We start from the raw sequence: 22,034 nt of genomic DNA on the forward strand, positions 1-22,034 counted from the left end.
CCCTTACATTCATTAGCAAATATTAATATGCAAACTAGTAAATATTAACAAAGCTGAGCCTTAATTTTCCTGAACAGAAGTATTTCTGGTACTGTTCAGGAAGACTGTTCTCAGATGTGCTCTAAGTGGGAAAACCAAGAGAGGAAAGCAAAGAGATGTAATATGGAGATGAGCAGGCTTGCCTTAGCTTCAGTCTGCTTGGGATGTTTTTCGAATACGTTTGTTTAAAAATGCAACTATATGAATGTCCTTTTCTGTTACTAATTGCTGGGTCTGACGTTGGATAGCAGGCAATTAGAGTCATAGGATGGTTTGAGTTGGAAAAGACCTTTAAGATCATTGAGTCCAGCCACTAACCTAACTCGGCTGAGACAAGTGCTAAATCATGTCTCTAAGCACATCTACATGTCTTCTAAATACCTCCAGGGATGGTGATTCAACCACCACCCTGGGTAGCCTGTTTCAGTATTTGATAACCACTCCAGTGAAGAAATTTCTTCTAATACCCAATCTAAACTTCCCCTAGCACAACTTGAGTCCACTTCCTCTTGTTCTGTCACTTGTGAGTTGGGAGAAAAGACCAACCCCCACCTCACTACAGCTTCATTTCAGCTAGTTGTAGAGTGAAAAGGTCTCTCCTCAGCCTCCTTTTCTCCAGAATAAGCAACTCCAGTTCCCCCAGACTCTCCTCTTGCTGTCTTCTATTCTTCTATTCATAACAAATCTTAACCCCTCTGCAGTCTTCATGCCCAAGATGTTGGCCTTGACTTTTTATACTGAAGTATAGGTGAAGGGCAAGGGTGTCACTGACGTTGTCCCTGGCCCTCCATAGCTACAGTTCTTAATCACTGTAACCCTCTTCCTTCCTTTCCAGTTCTTGGTGTGTTTGTTGCATTCATTGCTGCCTGAACAGTTTGCTGAGGTGTTGTGCACCCAGGAGCTGCATTGGAGTGTTTGTTTATGACTTGGGCGTGGTGACTAGAGGCCTTTAGGCAGGCTTATAAAACAAAGAAGTTATTACTTGCAGTTAAACCACGAGTTGTAACTTTCTTGCAGTGTTAAATGTAGTTGTGTGAAGGAAGAGGCTGCTGTTAGAGCTGTGACGCTGCCCTCCTCCCAGACAGTAATTCCACGGAGCTGAAGTCCGTGCGCACATCCCGAGCCTGCGGCAGCAGGGTCCGCGCTCTGCCAGCACCGCTTCCTGCTGGGAACCGCTTCGGGCCCTCGGGTCGGGTTGCGGTTGGTCAAGCTGAACATTTTCAATATCTAGTAGTGGGCATGCAGGATCAGGTTTATATTCGGAGCAGAGATCAGAATTTACCTCTCTGGTTTCTAAAAATAGCCGTAGCGCGTATTCCACGACCGGATCCAGGGAAGCTTGCCGCCTGCCCGCCGGGCTGAGTCCAGGCGAGGGCAGCAGCGCCCGCGCTCGGGCCGGCGCCGGGGGCTGCCCTAACTCAGGGAAATGGGAAAATGTTGAAATGTGGTAAATTAAGACACAATAGTAATTTCCATAAACATTTGAAACCAAGCATACTAAAAATTACAGTTAAATATACCCTTAGTAACCCACCCTAGCCCGTGGGTTCCTCGGTGTCATGGGTTTAATCCTATGCTATTTACAACAGCCTGACAACCTCTGTTTACTTCCATGTTTCTGGTATCACTACAATGCTAAAAATAAATAGCTAAAAGCGGTCTGCTCTGCTGAGTCCTCTTTGTCTCCTAAAAGCAGAGAAACCCAAAGCACAAGACTTCCCTCTGTACAAGCGGAGCAGGCAGGTTTAATTGCAGCCGCTGGAAAGGCTCTGGGAAGTTTTGCCAGGCTGCTGCCTCCTGTGCACTGCTGCCATGGCAACAGGTGCTACAGCGTGCAGTAAAACAAACACAAAGCGTGCCGAAGTTAGAGGGGAGAAAGAGCCAAGGAATTGGATCAAAAGATGCAGGCCTGGGCCTTGAAGCAGTATCTTTGAGGAAGTTTTGCTTGTGAAGATCCTTGAGACATAATGAGAACTTTACCCTACCTAGAAGTACTAGACTCATTAGAAAAGTGTTTGGGGAGAACAGCTCAGTGCTGCATTATTAATCTTAGGCATGACTGGTGGTAACAAAGTGCCCTGCACGTACTGATTTTCAAAGATAAGTGTTACAGAGAACCCTGTTCCCATTCTGTGACAGCGGGCTCAGACACCATTGCAGAAGGCTCATCATTTTGTGTCTGCTGCCCCACGCACCCTGTGATGTGTGCTCCCTGTCTGCAGGCAAGCCCCAGGCCAAGTGCTGTCTCCAAGTGCTGTGCATATGTGCTTTCAGTTCCAGGAGCCATTGTTGCCTTTGCACCTGCTAGGAAAGGATGTAAAGGTTACTAGGTTCAACTCTTTTCTCCAACCATTGTAGAATTAAACTTTCAAGCAAAGTGGAGAAGCAAAGTGTATTTCCTACAGTGAGTTCTTCATGTATTAATTGTATTAGAAAGGACTTACAGGATGTACTTGCACAAGCTCTTATGGATATCTGCAAACCCAATTTGTATATATTTCCTGCTTGCAGTGTACCACTATACTCAGACACTTTCAGTTTTTGAAAATCATTCTTTTCCATTCAGATGTGTATGCTATAAGCCCAAAGAGCCAATAAGAAATTTTTGAAGGGTTTGTGTTTACATGGAAAATGCCAAAATTAATACACTTGTGTAAATACCAAGAGATTTTAACCACATGTGTGTTTGTGTTGGAGACAAGACTGTGCATATGTGTGTGTTCACAATTCCTACTAACAGGAGGATTTTTCCAATATAGTCTGTTTTGGAAGGCTGAGGGACCTCTGCTCTGAAAACACTGTGGTGCTTTGGAGGATCCACTTTCTAATGTTTTACAGGCAGCATATATGCAGGGGAGGCATGCAGCACTATTTCTCCTTCCTTCCAGGGGTCCTGTATTAGAAACTGAGATATTTAGTGTAGAGCCTGTAGAATTTACAGAATATTTGGTTTAGAAAGTCATGTGTCTAGATGGATTTTAACAGGGACTTTGTCAAATTACATACTTAACAGGGTATTTGGCAAAACTTTTCCTTTTTAAAATGAAAGATATATTCAAAGTAAATGTTGCAGATACATTTGCAGCTACCTACTATGTTTGACCACTGCTGCTATGTGGTACTAATTATCTTTACTATTCCACCATTTATTCTCAATGTCACAGGCTGTGGACAGATGTCCTTTTCTGGATTTAGTTGTGCTTGGAGAAGAAGTTATCATGGACAGCCTGTCCTGGCTGCTTTTTATCCTTATTTCCCTTCAGATCCACTAATGAGGCACTCCCTGACCTGCTGTAGTCAGAATAAGTTGGGGTAGCTTTAGCATTTCAGCTTATCTTTGCTAACCTTGCTCACTGTCCCTGATCTGATGTGGGAGAATTTGTATGAGCAGCTCTGCCAGGAGATCTGAGAGGGCAGTAGTCTCCAATGGACAGGCTATCAGAAGGGAGAGATCATGTTTTCACACACTCAGTGTTCACACAGTGCAGACACAAGTGAGGCCCAGATCTAAAGGATTCACCCACTCAATACATCTAGTCTGGTGAAATGGTGGGACAGAATGAACAGAGTAACAATGGGGTGATATGGCAGTTAAGTGGCTGGACCAGTAGGGTGTGGAGTTGGGGATACCTCAGAGGAGCTAAGATCTTCAGCAATTAATTAAAATATCTGAGAATTGTAGCTTGAATCTTGTGAAAGTTTTCATGGTAAACAGCAAAAGAAGAAGAGAGTGTCTGAAATTGGATGTTGGCAAATAAATTGTGGAAAATACTAAATTATTTGCAGGAATGGAGAAAGACACAGATCTGTGAAAATAAGCTTTGTTCTCTCTCTTCTCCCACTGAGAAAATCAGCCTCCTGATGCAGTCCCAACTGAGCAGTTGTGTGGACTGCTCCTGTCAGATTTGTCTACTCCTGCATGTGCTGTGTTGGATCTTCCATAATAATTTACATGTTCTGTTTTTTCCTGATTAGTAACAAAAGTTCTCCTTTGCATTAGGGATGAAGGGTGACCTAGAGTTCCTAGTACCCAGGATCTCTTTAATGATGCTGGTAACAAATGGCAGTTCTTTTTCTGAAACATCCTAAAGAGTTCCAGAATCTACAAGTACTAGTTAGAAATCATATACAGCGAGAAAGGTCACTGACACACAGGCATCTCTAGACAGCTGGTCTTCTCCCTTTAAAAAGACTCAGCTCCCGTATAAACTGCAATGAAGATCATCTAGGGACAGCTTCCAGTGTTCAGTAGCTGTTCAGAAGCTGTCAGCAGGTTCTGCAGCAAATGAGGTTCTAAACCAGTTGCTTCCACTGTTTCTGGTATTCCCTGGGACTGAATTGAGACGTTTCAGGATTGTGTTTCTGGGTGGGGAGGAACTTCAAAGACTCCTTTAATGTCCTTGCAGAAGCTGGTACCCAGTGAAGTGGAAGCAAGAGGTCATTTTAGGAGGGAGGGGAAAGGAGCCTCTAGAGTGCAGTGAATTACTCACACATTGGTAAAAGGGTGTGCTGCAGGTGTGCTGGCCTGGGCTGCCCAAATTCAGTCACCTCTATGCTAGATGCTTGGGTTCAGCTCTCTTAAGGTTGTCATGTGTACTTCTGCCCTGACAGATGCATACACCTTAAAACCTGGCCCTTTGTGTTTCAGCTGTAAAGAATACAAAAATCTGAATTCCTTTTTCGCTATTATTATGGGACTGAGTAATGTTGCTGTGAGCCGTCTCTCGTTGACATGGGAGGTAAGTCTTAGCTAAAATCCAGTTCCAAGAAGTGTGACTAGGATTTGTGCTTTTAGTTAGCCAAAATATTACTTGGGCCTTTATTATTTATAAAATTAGATCTACTAATTCAGCTCCTGAGACAAAGCCTTTAGCTAATGTTTATTAGTGTGGCAGTATACCCATAGATCTGTTGAGCTCACAAGCAGTTAACAAGAGTGGCAATAGCAGCTTTTATTGATGAGGCCATCCTCTGTGTGACTTTATTGATCATTTAGTGAGATCACTCCATAGATCCATCCTCTGTTTATACATATTATTTTCTGATCTCCATGTGGACTCTCCTGCCCTATTAAAATGTGGGTTTTTCCTATCCAGTTCTGGTTTTCTCTCTGACATGCATTCCCCTGCTTACTGTTAGTTTGATCTTCATTCTCAGAGCTTCCACCTTTTTCTGTGGTTTTGCTCTTTCAGATGTGAGTATATAAAAAGGGTGCCAAGTCCAGCAGGGTGATCACTAAGCACACATAATCACTAAGAACGTACTTGTTGTCAAAAGCAGTGCAGATTTGAATGTGCATGTCATTTGTTTATTAGAAATTCAAAGTAGTTAGCAGCACTGAGGTCATTGATGCAATTGAGACCAAACTTTTAAAACGTGCTCTGAAATAGGAGATCAGGCTAACACAACTGAGAAGACACCCGTGCGGTTTCCAAAAGTATATACTGCAAGTGACACATACAATGTGGCAAAGATTTGCATATCAGTTTTTCAAAATAATGACCCTTTATTTGTGGCTACTGAGAGGAATAATCAGGAGACCTGAGACATTACAGGAGTAGTGTGAAGAGAGAAGAGTAAATTGTATGTATGTTCTACATACAGCAATCTGAAATGGGCACAGGAGCTGAGCTGGAGGGGCACAGATCATTTGTAGGTGTGGGGTATGAACTTGAGTTCAGGGAACTACTATTGCATTGTGGTTCTGTAAGACAGTCAATTTATCAAGAGGACCTGCAGCTTGGTTTTAGCCAGATATGTATGCAGAATATACTTGAAACCAAACATACCAAGACCTGATTTTTGCTATATTATCATGCATTTATATTAGTTCCATGCACAAATGACATATTTGCAGGTGCAAATGTCCAATTATACCACTTATTTCACAAATACCTAATCTGTATGCATATGCAAACTAGGCACGCAGTTGTTGACACATATCATTAAAAATTAGGCCCTTGCTGTGGCACAGTGTAAATATCTTGCTAGGGTACACACTCCAAATGTAGAAAGTATTGCAAAAAATAATTTCAGCACTATAACGTCTGCATTAATTTTTAACATTACCCATTGCTAATAGTAGTCTGATGTAATCAGCAAATATAGAGAATTTTCTTATTAAATCTAGAAAGCTGACATGTTCTGAGTGTGCATAAAACATTAGAGTGATCTCTGAAACTAATTAATAACATATTTTATAGTCTTTAAATTAGAATTATTTAATAGATATAAAATAGGGGGGAAAATATTTAGTAAAGTCCATCGCATCCCAATCACTGCATGATCTACTGACCATTATTTAGTTGTGTAGGTATTGTGGACTGAAAAACTATTCATTACTTTATACCCCAGAAAGCAGTAGAGGCCCTTGGCTGTTGGGCATGTCAAGAATTTGAGCAATAGTTGGTGATACATCAGCACGAACAAAAAAACCTCCTAGAAATGCCCAGGCATGGATTTGAATGTTGCAAGGCCAGTTCATTATAAGTATGACTAATGTAGCTGAGCTACCCCTACACAAGCTGTGTGTAAATCATATTTTCATATAGGCTCTAATCAGGAATGTCCTGAAACCATTGACTTGAACTTTCGCTTAAATTCTGAATTCAGTGATTGCAAAGTGAGCCAAACAAAAATCTGAATCTAAAAATCCGAAAGGAGTAAATTCAAGTTGGGGTTTAAATCAGGATCCAGGTTTCGTGGCTGGTCTCGTCTCTATTTATAATCTGGTTGCTAGGAAACATGTTGTATTTTAGATTAGCACATTGTTAGAAATATCTGGCAAAAAAGAGCACTTTCCTGACTTAGGGCGTTGTAGAAGGAACTAGCATTTACAGTAAAATTGCCACACAAATTTGATTTAATTAAGGTTTGCTATTTTTGTTTTTATTAACAGAAACTTCCAAGCAAGTTCAAGAAGATCTATGCAGAGTTTGAAAGCTTAATGGTGAATAGCAATAGATCCCTTATTCTATGCACAATCTGAGCTAATTCAGTTTCTGAGTAACTGATTTGAATTCCTTGATTCAGAACATTTTATATGTCCTTGTTTGACTTAAAGAACTTTATGATCCCATTTTAGAGCTGCTAAAACAAGTATGTATGACTAATAAATTATACTCTTAGGAACCTACTCTGAGAGTGTGGTACTTATGTACCACTCAGAGTTAATCTGGGAACTCAGAAAAGCTTTATCACATGTTCTGTGATAGTACATATGGGAAATTATATTTTCCAACCTGGATTTTCCAGGCAATACATTTTAGTGTTAAAACATATGCAAAATTAAATCTGCAGCTGCAAGGAAGGAGAAAATATGTGTTTTTCCTTTTATGATCAATTTTTTTTGTAATCATATCTTGCCTTGCTATTTGGCATGAAAAATTTGTGTTTGGCAGCTGCATTCTCATCATGTAAGCTGTATCGGAGAATAATAAAAAGGTGTCTTAGTTTGCAGATGCAGTTTTAAAGCCACGAGATAAAAAAATGGTTTTAATAAATGTCATGACATCTAAATTAATGCATACAGTGTTTCAATAAATATAATAATACATAATAATAATAATTTTATTTCTTTTTTTCCTTAAGGATCCATCAAGAAACCATAGGGCCTACAGACTAACAGTAGCTAAATTGGACCCTCCAATAATTCCTTTCATGCCACTACTTATAAAAGGTAAGCTTGGATGTTACCAGAATTATTAACATGAAAGCTATTTGTGAAATATTTGAAGAATAAGAGTAGCAGCAAGAAAAAGCAAAAATCGATCTCAGTGTGAGGTATGATCTTTTTCCATTATAAAAAGCATGACACAGAGACAAGAAAAACTGCTTTAGTACATATCATACTTTAGTTTTACTGGTCTCAGAAATTCTGCAAATTAAAACCTAAATGTTTTATAGCTGCTTTGATTTTCGTAAGAGATAGATAAAATGTTCTGCTGTTTTGTATGACATGATTTACTAATGGGCTTTTATGTGGGTTTTATTTCTAAACAGACATGACATTTACTCATGAAGGAAACAAGACATTCACTGACAACCTAGTAAACTTCGAAAAAATGGTATGTATGACACATTTGAAATTAAAATTTTAAAAGACTTCCCTATTGGTCTCTTCAAGAGTGAATTGCTCACCAGTGAACTTCCAGGGCTAGAGAACGTGAAGGCAGGACCAAGAGCTGGCAAAATAGTCTGCATTGTGCACAGTGCCTGGGACCTCTGAGCTTCTGGTAAACCTCACAGAGGTGGAGAAGCAACTGCCAAAATGTTTCCTAGGAGAGGCAGCATCACTGACAGGAAGCAGAGCTGTTAGAGACAATTTTTAACAGTCACGTTGGGATCAAGCTGTGATTTTAACTGCCAGTCCTTCAAACAGAACTGAACTGCCTCAGGGTGCAATAGTTCTGCATTGCTCCTCAGAGAATGAAAGAAGCTTTAATAAAGAATGTCCACATCATCTTGTCGTCTTCTTTCCTTTAACAAGTGAAAGGAGACTTCTGTAACTTGATCGCTTTCATATTGGAAAGGGGAATCAGTGATAGGTTAGATTATGCTCAAATTTTATTTCTTTTGAATTCTGCACCTAAACTCTCATTTTTTCCAACACTCTTGTCAAAAAACTGCAGGCTGGCAATTTCCCATGGCAGAAATCTCAACTGAAACTCAAGCTGAGAAGCAGTTCTCTTGGTTGCTAAGGCCATGTTCTTAATTAATGTTTGTGACACCTACATCTGAGAACTAGTGTTAGCCAAGCCCAGCTATGAGCAGCTGCACTGCAAAACCAAAACTGGCTTACTGTTTCTGCAGCAAAGCTCCATTTAGCAGCCGTGCTAGAGCACACCTATTCAGGCACCTATATCTGCTTGTTCTCAGTATTACAGTACTCAGAACCACTCCATGGTTATTTCCACTGCACTATGCAGGAGCTTGTCTTACCTGCTGAGAACTGATACCATGGAGGGGAAGAGAGGAGGACTTTCAGATCTTCTGAAAACTTCAAAGAAAAGTGATCATCACTCTGAGTGAATTCTTTCTTAGATTTTAGTCTGTAGCTCTAGGACAGCCTCTGTCCTAGGGTGAAAATATGTCTCTACCAAGCTGAGACTTTTTTGTGGCTAAATGGTAGTGCTAATGCCTGAGTAAGGGCCTGAGCTCACTTTGCAATAATGACATTCTGTAATTACATACACAGACTGTGTTGCCATCTCCTTCCAAAGGCCTTGAGCTTTCTACCTGCAGAAAAGGGCTTTTTCCTGGACTGCTTGTTCTAATTAGATTGATAAATGAATGTATTTTAGTGCAGATAGGAAATATTTTGAAGAACACAAAGGATCTCAGACTTGGCTGGAGCACCTCCAAACCAGGAGAGATGGCGACTGCACTGCTATAGCCATGGCTATGTGGCTGGCTCCATGTTCTCCACCTCACTTGGCCAGAATGGCTGATACATCCCCAGGCCTCAGAGCTGCATGCCCGGGGCTCTTCTTTATGACTCATTAGGTGTAAAAGCCATTCCAGGAGGCAGGAGCTCTCCTGTGAGCACTTGTCCAAAGGCAGGAGTTCGACCCAGGCGTGTCATTTAGAAATGGTTCTGCACCACTGTCTACCACAGTTTGGCACTCCCAAGGCCAAGAGTGAATTTTATAGCAGCTTAAATGATCTACATCAAGGCTGCTGCAGGTTTGCCCTTTCACCATAGTCTGCGCGTTGCCTTATCTTCAGAAGTATGTTATCTTCAGAACACGGATTTACTAGTAACACCCAAGGGTTTTAATTAAAATTTTATACTGTATGAATCATCACCCATTTTTTGATCAGTAATCTGAGCTTTAAGCATTTCCTTTAGGAAGAGAAAGTTAAGATCAATTAATATATTTTTTTATTCCATATATTTTTCAAAGAATCAATAAAATAGCTTTCTTCAGTTAGTGCTCCACCTAAAAGCTCACTCTGCTTTTTGTCCAGGCCTTACTACAAAGTCTATCTTTTGTCTTTTTAATGTTCTTCACTGGCTATTCTGAATGCTTCTGAAGTGTTTTAACTGCTTCTCTCAACCCATTCCTCTTCAAAGCAACACGTATTCAGATTCCACCCACATAATTCATTCAAATCCTAAAGTGGACCTGGCAGTTTTTAGCCTTTTGTGTCATCAGGTCAAGCAAAGAAAAGCCTCAGTCATTACCACCTACTTGCATTAAGCTTAGAACTGTCTTATCCGCACATTATTGCCAGATACTAACTACTGAAGACAAGACCACTCAGGCAAATAACACTCAGATAAACTCAGCTCTCTTTTACGTAAGTATAAAATAAAGGTCGATCTGTGATACTGTTCTGCCATTTTCAGGAGAAAAGCAGAAACCAGATTTCCTCACGGGAATTGTGTCCTGCCTGTTCTGTGTGATGTTCTGTCACAAGCAAATGGAGATACCTCTGAGTATTGCTGGGAGCCACTCTTTCTCATCTGTCTAAAATACCTTTGTTCTTTGGAAAATTATTTCCCTTGATCCATCCTAACTTTGATGCTAGCTGAAGTTTATGAATAAAAATATCTGGGCAGTTGCCACTGGGGGTGCCATTTGCCACCGGAGGAGGTGAGTCCCTCATCTCTCATGTAAGCACAGTGATGAAACCAAGAACAGCCTCTGGCATCATGTCTGCATTCTCACCACAGAGCTCTGATCCTGACAGCTGATGTGCTGCTGACAACTTTATTCCTGTAACTGGCAGGCAAAAGTAGAAGTTTGATCTAGTGGCATCTCTTCAGCTGAAACAGCTTCCATTAAATCTTTAATGTTTTCTGTTGTTTCTGTTATTTATATTAAATGATGCATCTTAAAACACACGGGAGCTGTCAGACAGTGTCTGAGCCAGCAGTTCCCCAAGTGCCAGAAACAACAAGGCCTGGTTTCCTAATCGTTCATGTTTCATGGCTGCTTGAGCTCTGCTCAGAGCTTTCCTCGTGGCTGGGGCATGTGTAGTTTCTTCATGGCTGGGGAATTCTGTGTGAATCTGCTTCTGTCATAACATCGGAACTTGCACTACAGCCTGTTCTCTGTAGGAGACAGGAGAACAGGGTGCTTACACAATCTTTCTCTTGTCCACAGCCATCTATTTTTACAGAAAATTGGTAGGAGCTTTCTTATGTTTGAAAACTGGGTTCTTTTTTTCAAGTTTAAAAAAAACTATCTAGAAGTAGGGAAAAACAGAGGTTGTTAAGCCCTATTAGCCTAGGGTTTTTTTAGCAAGTCAAGCTAAAAAGGAAAGGGGTTAAGTCCATTTTTTACTGCTACACTTTCCTATAAATTGATCAGAGGTGTAGTGACAGAGCTGTGGTATTGGCAGTAGAGGGGGGATATCACTCTGCAGAGCATTGCTGAGCTTTACCTCCTGCTGCCTTTGTAACTGCCTGCTTCTTCTTCCCCTTCTCCTGCTCCTCATGGATGCCTCTTATTTGGAGGGGGCTGTGAGGAGTGGAAGGGCAGAGACAGCTAGTCAGGGAAGAGAATGCCATGTGTGGTAGAGCCACTGCTATATGTAAGAAGGAAGTTTGTAACAAGACCCATTTGGTTTGTACATGTTGTGGGCAAACAATAATGAATGTGTTAGAAATCAGTATACTCTTTGTATTTGCCCTGTATTTGGCTACTTACTGTGTCATTTATTGCATGAAGCAAGGAGGGGGATGGAGGCAACAAGCATTTGGCCTTGCAATCCAGCCTGGAACACAATATTTATACATCTGTCAGTAAGTAGACAGAACAACTAAATTACTAGTATTAGTAGTATAAGACTTTACTAAAAGGCTTTGTCTTCATTACCAAACAAGACTTGGTTTTAGAGAAGTATCGGAGTCTTTTACTTATCTCACTGTAAGAAGCTGATGGAGACAAAGTATAAGCTGTTTCCACTGTGGTATCACTCAGATATACCTTGCAGGTTGGCATATAAATCCATGACCTTCTGTGGTAAAAATTTTACTACCTGCATCATTTCTTCACTAGTCAGTTGACAGTAGAAGTTAGTTGTAAGTGTTGCTTTAGAAGACCCATCTAGGTAAAAATGGAATACATACTTGTCATAGAGGAACAAGGAATAAATAGGCTTGTAAAGTTTTTTGAATGCTGTAGTTATAATTTGGCGGGTTGAGGACATTTTGAGATCCGCAGGTAGGTGAAAGATACAAAGATGTCAATAGACAGCAAACACAATTAGCTTGTGATCTGGAATGCACATTTGTCTTTTAGGTCCATTAATGACCCTCTTTTCAGATGAAACAGAGCCCCCAAGGTTGTCAGTAGTATTATTTCCTATAAACTCTGAATGATTTAGCAGATACGAGATAATCTACAACCTGCATCGCAGTACATTGCAGTACTTAACATTCAAGTTACACTGCTTTTATAGCTATATATTCTGAAAAATTTAGAAGCCCTTTCCTAGAATATTTTTTGCCAGAGAAAGAAGGGAGAGGAAAGTGAGGGAAGTACTGAACATGATTCTCCTTACGGACAGGCAATATGTCATACTCTTGGCCACTTACTGATTTGCCCTATTTTCAAACCTCAGCTGCATAATCCTGCACTCTTGACAGCCAGTGCAGAATTTGGTATTGAGAGAGAGGGGGAAGATGCAATTATTTGGGAATTTTATCGGTGCCATTTCTTGAATCATCAGACAGCCAGAACAAAGATTGTTTTCCATGGCACCATCTCCATGTAGTACTCTCCAGCAAGTCTCAGAAATGGCAGCTGTTGAGGGAGCAGAAGTCATGAAAGAGCTCTGGAAGTGCTGGTCTGCCATGGTGCTGGCCACTGATGCTTCCTTTTGTCAAGCATCTTCATCCTTCAGGTGTGAAATGAGGATTAGAGAATCTGCACATACTGATTTTCAGGTTTTGTGGAGATGAACAAAAGGGAAGTCACACTCTGATCCTTATGCAAAAAAAAAGCGAACACTTTTTTCATTTTTTGAACATAAAGATTATGCAAAAAGTGTGTGACTAAAGCCCGTAGTAGTTTTCTATGGCATATATGAATATTTGTAACTTAGAAACTTGGGTTTGGAATGGATTAGAAGATAATATGCTGGCCTGCTGCCACTGTTCCAGGCTGTGTAAAACTTGAAAGGGTATTATTGTGTATATATAGAATGCTGGTAGTAGTGGTTGCTCCTTATATTATGCAGTTGGTTCTGTTTCAGAAAGACCCAAATTTAGGTTTGTATGGCTTTTCGATAATGATCTTTCTTAGCACAGTGAGTAAACAGAGGTTAATTTTTGCAGGCATTAACTTGAGGTAATCCTCTATTTGAAGAAAAATTGTAAAGAGCCAGCAATTAAATTTCCATCTGTACATTTTCTCTGTACATGTTTCCAGTTTTCTTGAATCAAAAGAAGACAATCCAGTTTATCTTCAAGATTCAGGAAGGGAAATGCGCTTTGCTTCATCCGCTGTTTTTCTGTTCAATGTGCCCTTCCAAAGAGGAGATCTTTTGAGTTTATGTTAGACAGTACAACAGCACCTGGGAAAAAGCAATGTGAAAGAAGCTCTTAAAGGACACATAATGTTCCAGAAGCTCCCCATTGGGTTGCAATTATGTCTTCTGGCCACAGTTTCTCCAGTTATTCTGCCTTAACACCCACTTCCTCATTCCTTTGTGTATAATTGCCAAGATTCTTCTGAATGCACAGATTGAATGAGATTATCATCAGGAATAGGCAAAGTAACTCCTTAAAATGAAGCCTGTCAGCCAACTGAAGGAAGGCAGGCAGTTCAGCCTTTAACCAGAAGTCAGATGAGTTCATTGTCACTTCAGTTTTCCTTACCTTCACTACACACCTGATTTTTCTTTCAGTACAATACATCATTGCAGTATTTATTCTGAATGCTATACCTTTTTTTGGAAGAAATTTCCCACATAAAGAAAAAAAAAAAGAGTAAAATTATTTCACAGAACACACTATTTTTTATAAATCTAAGTTTTCATCTATGAAGCTTAATATTGAACTAATCAAACACTGAGCCTACAGTCTAGCTCCAAATATCATTATTAAGTGAGGCTTCAAAACCTAAACATTTACAGGTATGAAAAACTAGGGAGTGTATTAATCCATCTAAAAAGTACATCAAGGACAGTAGCTATCTTCATAAAAATGGTGTCCTTAGTGAAGCTTCCCTTGAAGTTAGATGCTGTTGAAAATTCATCAGATTGACTGGTCTAGCTTTATGGTCTCTGCTCAAAATAGTGAGCAAAGTGATGGCTTATTTACTGAAGAGCAATCACAGCCAAGGGTTGAACTGACTTCTGCTTTTTTTTGTGAATTACCATTAGAAATGTCCACCAAAAGTTAATCCACTTTCCATGTTGGGTTAGATACACTTGCACAAGCTAACACTGTCTAACAGGCCCTGAACTTGCCTACAGGGCCACAGCTGTAATGGTGGCCTTCCCACCTGTGAATTGAGCACACTTGTCAGTGAACAAATGCCCTCGAATGCTCATTTTACACTGTCATTTTCCAGGAGGGCTGCATTTGAAACTAAAATATATATGAAAGGGGAAAGCTTTTTAATTAATGAGTATGTTCTAGAAATGGCCTTGCTGTTAGGAACTGATGGTCTAAAAATTAAAACATGTACATACTGCAAGGTGTTCTACATGATAGTCCTTTTACTTTTTAATCTGGGAAGGAGGTATCAAAGAAATGCATGTTGAAGGGGCTGATTTTAATTCTTAGTTAATGCCTTTTACAGCATCCAAGCAAGGGAAAGGGTTCTTTGAGCACATGTAAATTACTCTCATGCTCATTTTAAGCCTGTGTAAATGCAAATCACACCCTACATATGAGGGTAACAGCATTAAAATTATATTTTCATTCATATGTCTGCTTTTATTGGCATGTGTCTTCACAGTCAGGCACAGTTAGGTGTTTCATTTAAATGATGATGAAATACAGTGCTTGTTCTCTGATTGCATCCCATCTTTTCTTTGCAGCGCATGATTGCCAACACTGTCAGGACAGTGAAATTCTGCAGAAGCCAATCTTTCAGTAAGTATATTACAACATCTGCACAGTCAGCATTATCATCAGTAGCTACAGTAATTACAACTAATTCTGTGTGTACCAGAGTTGAAAAGCCTCTTCTAGTGATTCTTCCACGTTTGGATCCTCCAGTGTTTCACAGAGTGAAATATCCTTCAGGAAGCTCTAATAAGCCCCTTCTCCTTCATCTCTTTTCCAAGTATGTGAAGGAGCTACATATCTGTGAGGTCTCTACACACCTGTCTAATTAGAAAAGGTTGCAATTAGCCACTCACTGGGTTCAGAAGTGGCTGAAATGAGGCTAGCAGACAGTGCGACACAGGTACATGCAAGGTACTTGCTTGGATAAACCCTGTTTTTATAAGAAACCAGACCAGAAACATGATGTTTATAAATGACAGAACTGCATAAGGTGATTAACTTAAAACCTGTTTGTCAGTATCATTACCAGAACTTACTTGAGGCCATGTAAGATGACATAGCTGTATGGTCAAACAGGCTTCTCTGTGGGTCACATCACACTGTCAGCCCCAGTTCACACTGGCCGAGCATTTCCTCAGCACTTTATCCATTTTGCCTCACAGCAGCCTTTCTCTTTCTCAAAGAACAGAATAAATAGTATAAACCAATATTTTTTTAATAAAAATTGTTTCTTTCCATCTGGTAAAAGCTTAGATCTTAGAAGATCAAGATGAGGGAGCTTTTTTTTTTTCTCCCACCATCAAGGTTTTTATGACTATGTACCTTTTCATTTGAATGTACTGAGCACTAGTGAGACCTCCACATGCACGTTATTTAGAAATGGAAGTAGATTTTCACTATACGATATAACAAAATGTCAGTATATAGATGTACTGTGTCTAATTCCTGTCCTTTTTATATATATAGTAGGTGCTTCAGTCTCTTTTTTAGAGAAGTTACCTCGCATGTATTTAATAGGTACAATGCTGTTATGTTAAGTAACGTAAATGGGTAGTAATTTTTGAGGCTTGAATGGAGCGGCCACTAAGCAGTACAGTGTTACAGATATTTAATACTGAGCTAGAAATAGGAATATTTCATGAAAGGAGGCATAAATCAATTGTATAGTTTTGAATCTGTGTGAAAGCTGCTGGTTTGAAAGCAGATGGGCAGCTTTAAATCATACAAGTTAGCCATATAATTTACAGCTATTGACTGGTAAGATGATGTATAAAACTGTAACCAAGGGCCATCAAATTAAAGAAATGTAACCACAGATATCTGAGAGAAGAAGTTAATTTGGGAAGGCAGTAACCAGAAAGACTATCAGATATGGAGGAAAGGTTTCAAAGAGAGCGATTTCTAAATATTTTCTTTTTAACTCACCAGGAACTGGTGTTTCCTGTGACAGCTTGTAAAGAGTTATGTGTTCTGCTCAGACATTTGTTCACTTAAGTGTATCAATCCTACATCATTTCTCTTTCACCAGATCCCGATGCAGCCCTGACTAATAAGAACCATCAGGATGTTCGGAGCTATGTGCGGCAATTAAATGTGATTGACAACCAGAGAACTTTATCACAGATGTCTCACCGACTAGAACCGCGTCGAGCGTAAATATTTGAAGCAATGATGAGAAAATGATCTTTTATCCTGTCAAGGTCACTTGTTAAGAACTTCACTTTCTCTGCTACCACACTGCCACTACAAAAATAAGCAAAAACATATTCTAAGGTCTTAGGCAACGCACAATGTACCAGCCTGTGAGAGAACTTTGTCTGAGGAAGGATTTAACCACTGTAGCTGAACGGCTGGCCATGTTGGGAACTGCTAATTCCTCTTAAGGTGTAGTAAATGATTTCTCATATGGATAAAAAAAAAGGCAGAAGATAAAATAGAATAGTTAGTGAAAAATGCACAAAAAGCTGCTTACAGTTCTAAGGAAGGTAGTGTTTTTTCTCCTTACTTAAAAATCTGTTTTCTCATTTATTCTCTAGGTCAGGACCAAAACTGATCATCAGTTTAGCTTCTCCAGCTAGTCTTCACCTCAGTAGAAGATGTATCTAAGTATCCGATGAAAGAAAGTAGGTTCAGGAGAGGTCTAAGGTATAGTTCCATTCAGGGAAGACTCACTAATAGTTCCCATTTGAAAGAAAACAGATACTAAGAAAAGTTTCTAATCTTAATCATACTGCCTATTATTGCAAGCAGTGTGGCCACTTCAGAAAACTGACAGGACTGAAAATATTTTGAATGATAAATAGGTTAATCTGTGTTTACATTTCAGTTATTTTTTTTAAACTACCAATCATGTTTTTACAAAATTGCATTATGATAATAAGTTTGTCAGAATCAATAGCATAAAAGTAGCAAAGGACTGGTTCAAAAAGAGCACAATATGCACAAACAGATTTCAATAATAATTTCCTGGACATTAAAACCTTAAACTTGAGCTATAATTAATTGTGGCTGGTTAACACATATTTTCTGGTCTTAAGCATTTACAAATATCTTAATTTTCAGCCAATTGTTTTGCACTTTCAATAGACTGTAAATAAATGTTAATTCATTATTGTTCTAGAATATTTATTTATGTAATAGCTATTGTGCCAAAATAATTCAGTTTTATTTATTTTGTTTAGCATGTTATGAGAGTGCAGCTTTTGCCTTTATACTTTGTGTGCATTTTATCTGTAGGAATCGTGTGATGTACGTTTTCTGTAAATAACACACAGTACCTTATTAAACGTAATTGCCGGAAAGGTTTAGTCACTGGCCTTATTTGCACTTTCAGCTGCATTCCTGCATAAATACCAATGCTATTAATTGGCTGAAATAGCAAACTTGGCTTGTCATTTGCTGGGCCTCAAAACCACAGTTAGGCTACATCCGCTGTGATAGGGATGAGCAATTTAAAGCCAGACAGATCCATCACTACCAGAGGAGATGACAGCCTTGCAGTGATGTAACACTATAGTTTTATTAGCATTTCTAAGAGACTCCCCTACCCTCCCATGTAAAGACAGAAAACATTTAAATTGGAAAGGTTCAAATGAAGAAGGAATGTAGTCTTAAGTCTAGCTGGCTGACTAGTTTGTCCTGCTTGGTCACCAATATAAGCACTACAAGTTTCTTGGACAGGATTTTACCTCAGGTTGGCTAACCTAAGTTGAGACCTTGGCTACTGTGGCTTTGTTTACCTCAGGGAGGTGTACTGGGTCCTGCAGCCAGGAAGGAAGAGGTGATCTGTCACGTACCCTTTCCTTTCCAAGATCATTGGCTGTGGCGTGGATACTGCACAGGATGGCTGTACTACTGGGGCAAGCACTGATGGTGGCCAACTCTGTGCCAAGGGAGGGATGATGTTTGCATGGCAGAAGTCTTACCTATTGCATTCACACTGGCTCTGCTCTGCAAAGCGGGATGTCATAAAACCAATTAAGCCTGCAATTAGGAGTTGCAACTATTTCTCATAATTAAGATGACCTCATTGATACAGTCTACACTTCGCCTTAGACACAGATTATACTTTTCTTGGCACTGACCAGGACTGTGTGGAGTCAGTATACACATTTAAGATTTTAATTTTTTATCTGTAAAAATAATTACATCCTTTTAGTCAAAACAGAAATGCTGCAAAAGCTGAGCGTCACAGGGAAATGCTGACACACAGAACTACTACGTGCTCTGTCCCTGCATTCTGAGAGGAAAGAATTACACAGTTAAGAAATATTCTGCAGCATGACAAAATAATTTATTTTAACTTTGCTGTCTGACTAGAAGTTCAAGATGATTCAGAGGAAAATGAGCTAATAACATAGAGGCAAATTTGTGTCTTATTCTTTCAAGTGAGAAAAATTTCTTATTGCTATTTCTGTTGCTTTATGAATATACTTCATATGGCTTTTTCAGATACAGAATCCTTCCAGAAGCAAAGTATCAGTAGAATAAACTACATGGCCACAATTAATTCAAAAGATGTTTTTATCTTTGCAGTCAAATTATAATATTTGTGAGTTCATTATTTTATTTGTCCCAGATCTGTTCCTATTGTTTGGACTTCCATTTATTTCTGTATTAACTGGACTATAAAGCTGCCAAGTTTCTGCTTGGCTCTGTATGCAGGCCGATTCTTCATCTGTTTAGTATGTTTTTGTCCCCTTGGTTTATTCTTTTATTCCTTAGAACCTCTAACTGTTTTACTTATTTGTTGCCAAACAGTCTCTATCATGTACATGTATGCCAGTGATACAGAGGTTTTATGGCACCTTCATATCAACAAATGAATGCAGTTTACCTACTAAATGAGACTGGTATCAGGCATTTTTTAATTTTCTAATAAAGGGTACTGCATAAATAACAAGTGTTGCTATCTGTGTATCTAAATCATTCAAGTGGCTCAGATAGTTGCTATGGTGCTGACCACAATCTACATACCTTAGATAATAAATGAATAAAACTACCTTCTGGCTCTGGGATCCATACTAGGCTTCTCTCCCTCCGTGTGTTGACTTTACAACAGGAAGGCAGCTGTCGATGGATCATTATTATTCTTGCTGTATGAAGTTGAGTCGACTGTTGCAACAGTGTGAGGAATGAGTAGGAACTCAGGAAACACTGAAATGTCACAACGCCCATACTATCCTCACCCTGTGCTTGCAGCTGTGAGTCACAGCTTGATCCTGCTTTGATGGAGGGACACCCCTTCCTTACCCACAGACTATGGGGCCACTCTGTGAGCCCGGGCTCGGATGCTGCGCCAACACAGCCAAGCAGAAGACAGAGGTAAGGTGATGCCCAGCCCTGCACCTCTCGTGGTCTGTACTGCTTTAGTTATAGCACTTGGCCTGATTTTGGTCAATGCCAGCTAGCACTGCGTGAGAGTGCCCAGCCATTATTTATGGGGGAGCATGGACCAGGGATCATTGCCAGTGGACGACATGGACAAGTCTGTCTGGACTGTCTCCGTACCCTTCCTGCAGTCCTGCACTGGGGCCCAGGATGCCTTGCACCTTCATTAGCCCCACTTGCATGAACAGCATAAACACTGCAGCAAGAGAAAACTCTTCAAAATAATGATTGTGCCTGAGGGTCACAGGTTGTACCATGCCACTATGGCTGGTCCATGCTACTTGGCCTCAGGCGCCAGAGCCACTTTCCTGTTTTATTTACTAGCAGAGTCATTGCTGTAGTCTTCAGATGTGACAGGAAGGCAGTGTCCACAACAAACAGCTGCTGCTGGGGTCCACTGAAGCTGCAGAACTCACAGAGCTGGGATGGTGACACCTTGGGCATTTAGGAGAAAGTTCCCCATACAGGATTCAAGTCAGAGCACAAACATCTCTAATGTCGATGGCTAAAGAGACAGGGTACAGCTCCCCCCTCCCCAGCACAGTTTGCTATTGTTGCTTTGTTAAGATTTGCTGTTTTTCTCAATGGCCAGACCCAGTACTAACCAGTGCTAGGCCAGGGAACAAACATTAAATCCCAGAAGGCTGAATCCAACATACTAGGAGGCTACAACAGTTTGGTAAAGGCAGGATCCAAAATATTTTCCCTGTACATCTTGTTCAAAGCTGATCAGCCACAAAGACATGTTAGTGCCAGATAAAAGAGCTTGAACGTAGTTGCAGGACTCTGCAGATGGAGGGTTTGGGTTTTTTCCTCCTAAGAATAATGCTGGGAAGGCACACAGCCTCTGCAGACCAGGTACAAAGAGAGAGAGACAAAAAAAATCCCTCTTTTCAAAGAGATGCTGGCAAAACAACCTTTTAAATATAAGTAGTTTAAATACAAATTAGAAATCTTACAAAATAAGTTAGAGAGAAATCAAAAGGTTTAACCTGCAGGGGTACCAAAAGAGATAATGAATTTTGCTTAAAAAAAGGAAAAAGAAAAAAAAAATTAACAAAATGTAATGGCAGAAAATTGTAAGTCTAAATTGTTAACAGAGCTTCTTAGTAAGGTCAACTGCATAATATACAGTACCTTAACCTCTTCCAGCAATTTTAAAACACCACACAGCTTAAATAGACTACTTCTGAATTCAGCCGTATTTCTTCTGGGAGCTCTGAATGCAAATCAAGAGGTAATAGTGGAAGAAAATTAAAAGATGTGCTATTCTCATTTCATTTTTTGTACTGATAACAAGGAAAGCAGCATAGAGAGTGATATGGCAAAGTGAACCTCTAACTTGAATAGCTTTTCTTTCACTGTTAATCTGAAATGCATTACACCCTGCCTTTTCAAATAATCATAATGTTCTTTACTGTAACCTGCATTAAAGTTTAGCAGGCACAAGCAGCAGCTGTCACCAGAGGTCAGGGTATTAGCAATCAAAGAAAATAATGACCAGATTAAAAATTTATCATTAAAATTACTAAAACAGAAACTTTCACAGCAGCTTCTGTTCACCTTGAGCACGAACAGTGAGCAGAGCCCTGCTTCCAGGGCCATAGCTGTGCCACCCTCGGACATCTCCCCTAGCAGTGCAATGGGGTGTTCTGGTCCTCAGCCAGGGTGACAGCATGGCCAGCCTCAGTGGCCAGAAAGGACCCTCACCCACTGGCCCTCTCTGGAATGGGCAGTGCTGTGCCAAACCAGCTCCTGCAGGACAGGGAGCTCTGCAACACTGCTGGTGGCTAGAACCTGATTTCCAGCTTCTCCCTGTGGTGGAAGGCTGTGGTCAGTGTGCCACAGGAGCACCAAGAGCACATCCTCCATGTGCTTACCTGTACAGCATCCAACAACATGTAAGACCGGCTCTTGCTTCATCTGCCCCATGCACTGCTTTGGCAATAAAATACAGCTCTCATACTGCACCTAACTAGGGAAGTAACTTGTAAATTCACAAAGGAAAGTCATCCTGGCAGTTTACAGCTCAAGTGATGAGGACCTACTGTAAAAAGGAAGATTCTTATAATTAAAAGGGCAAAAAAGTGCATGTACAGCTGCAAAATCTGCCATTTACATCTCACTGCTGAAG

At 40.1% G+C, this 22,034-nt stretch overlaps 1 protein-coding gene across 12 annotated transcripts in view; it reads left to right on the forward strand.

Annotated features, from left to right (window-relative positions):
- Positions 1–17,811, forward strand: part of RAPGEF4 (Rap guanine nucleotide exchange factor 4) — a 135,419-nt gene extending 117,608 nt beyond the window's left edge. For 6 of the 12 annotated variants that reach the window (XM_051623155.1, XM_051623158.1, XM_051623156.1 and 3 more), the window contains 6 exons: positions 4,688–4,778; positions 6,938–6,988; positions 7,630–7,717; positions 8,041–8,105; positions 15,040–15,094; positions 16,539–17,811. In XM_051623155.1, coding sequence (XP_051479115.1) covers positions 4,688–4,778; positions 6,938–6,988; positions 7,630–7,717; positions 8,041–8,105; positions 15,040–15,094; positions 16,539–16,666 — 478 coding nt within the window. In that variant the 3' untranslated portion in view covers positions 16,667–17,811. Of the gene's footprint in view, positions 1–4,687; positions 4,779–6,937; positions 6,989–7,629; positions 7,718–8,040; positions 8,106–15,039; positions 15,095–16,538 lie in introns of those variants that run through there. The other 6 variants (XM_051623161.1, XM_051623159.1, XM_051623162.1 and 3 more) reach the window with 6 other exon arrangements.
- The last annotated feature ends 4,223 nt before the right edge of the window (positions 17,812–22,034 follow it).

This window comes from Apus apus, chromosome 6, assembly GCF_020740795.1.
Source record: "Apus apus isolate bApuApu2 chromosome 6, bApuApu2.pri.cur, whole genome shotgun sequence".
Taxonomy (NCBI): domain Eukaryota; kingdom Metazoa; phylum Chordata; class Aves; order Apodiformes; family Apodidae; genus Apus; species Apus apus.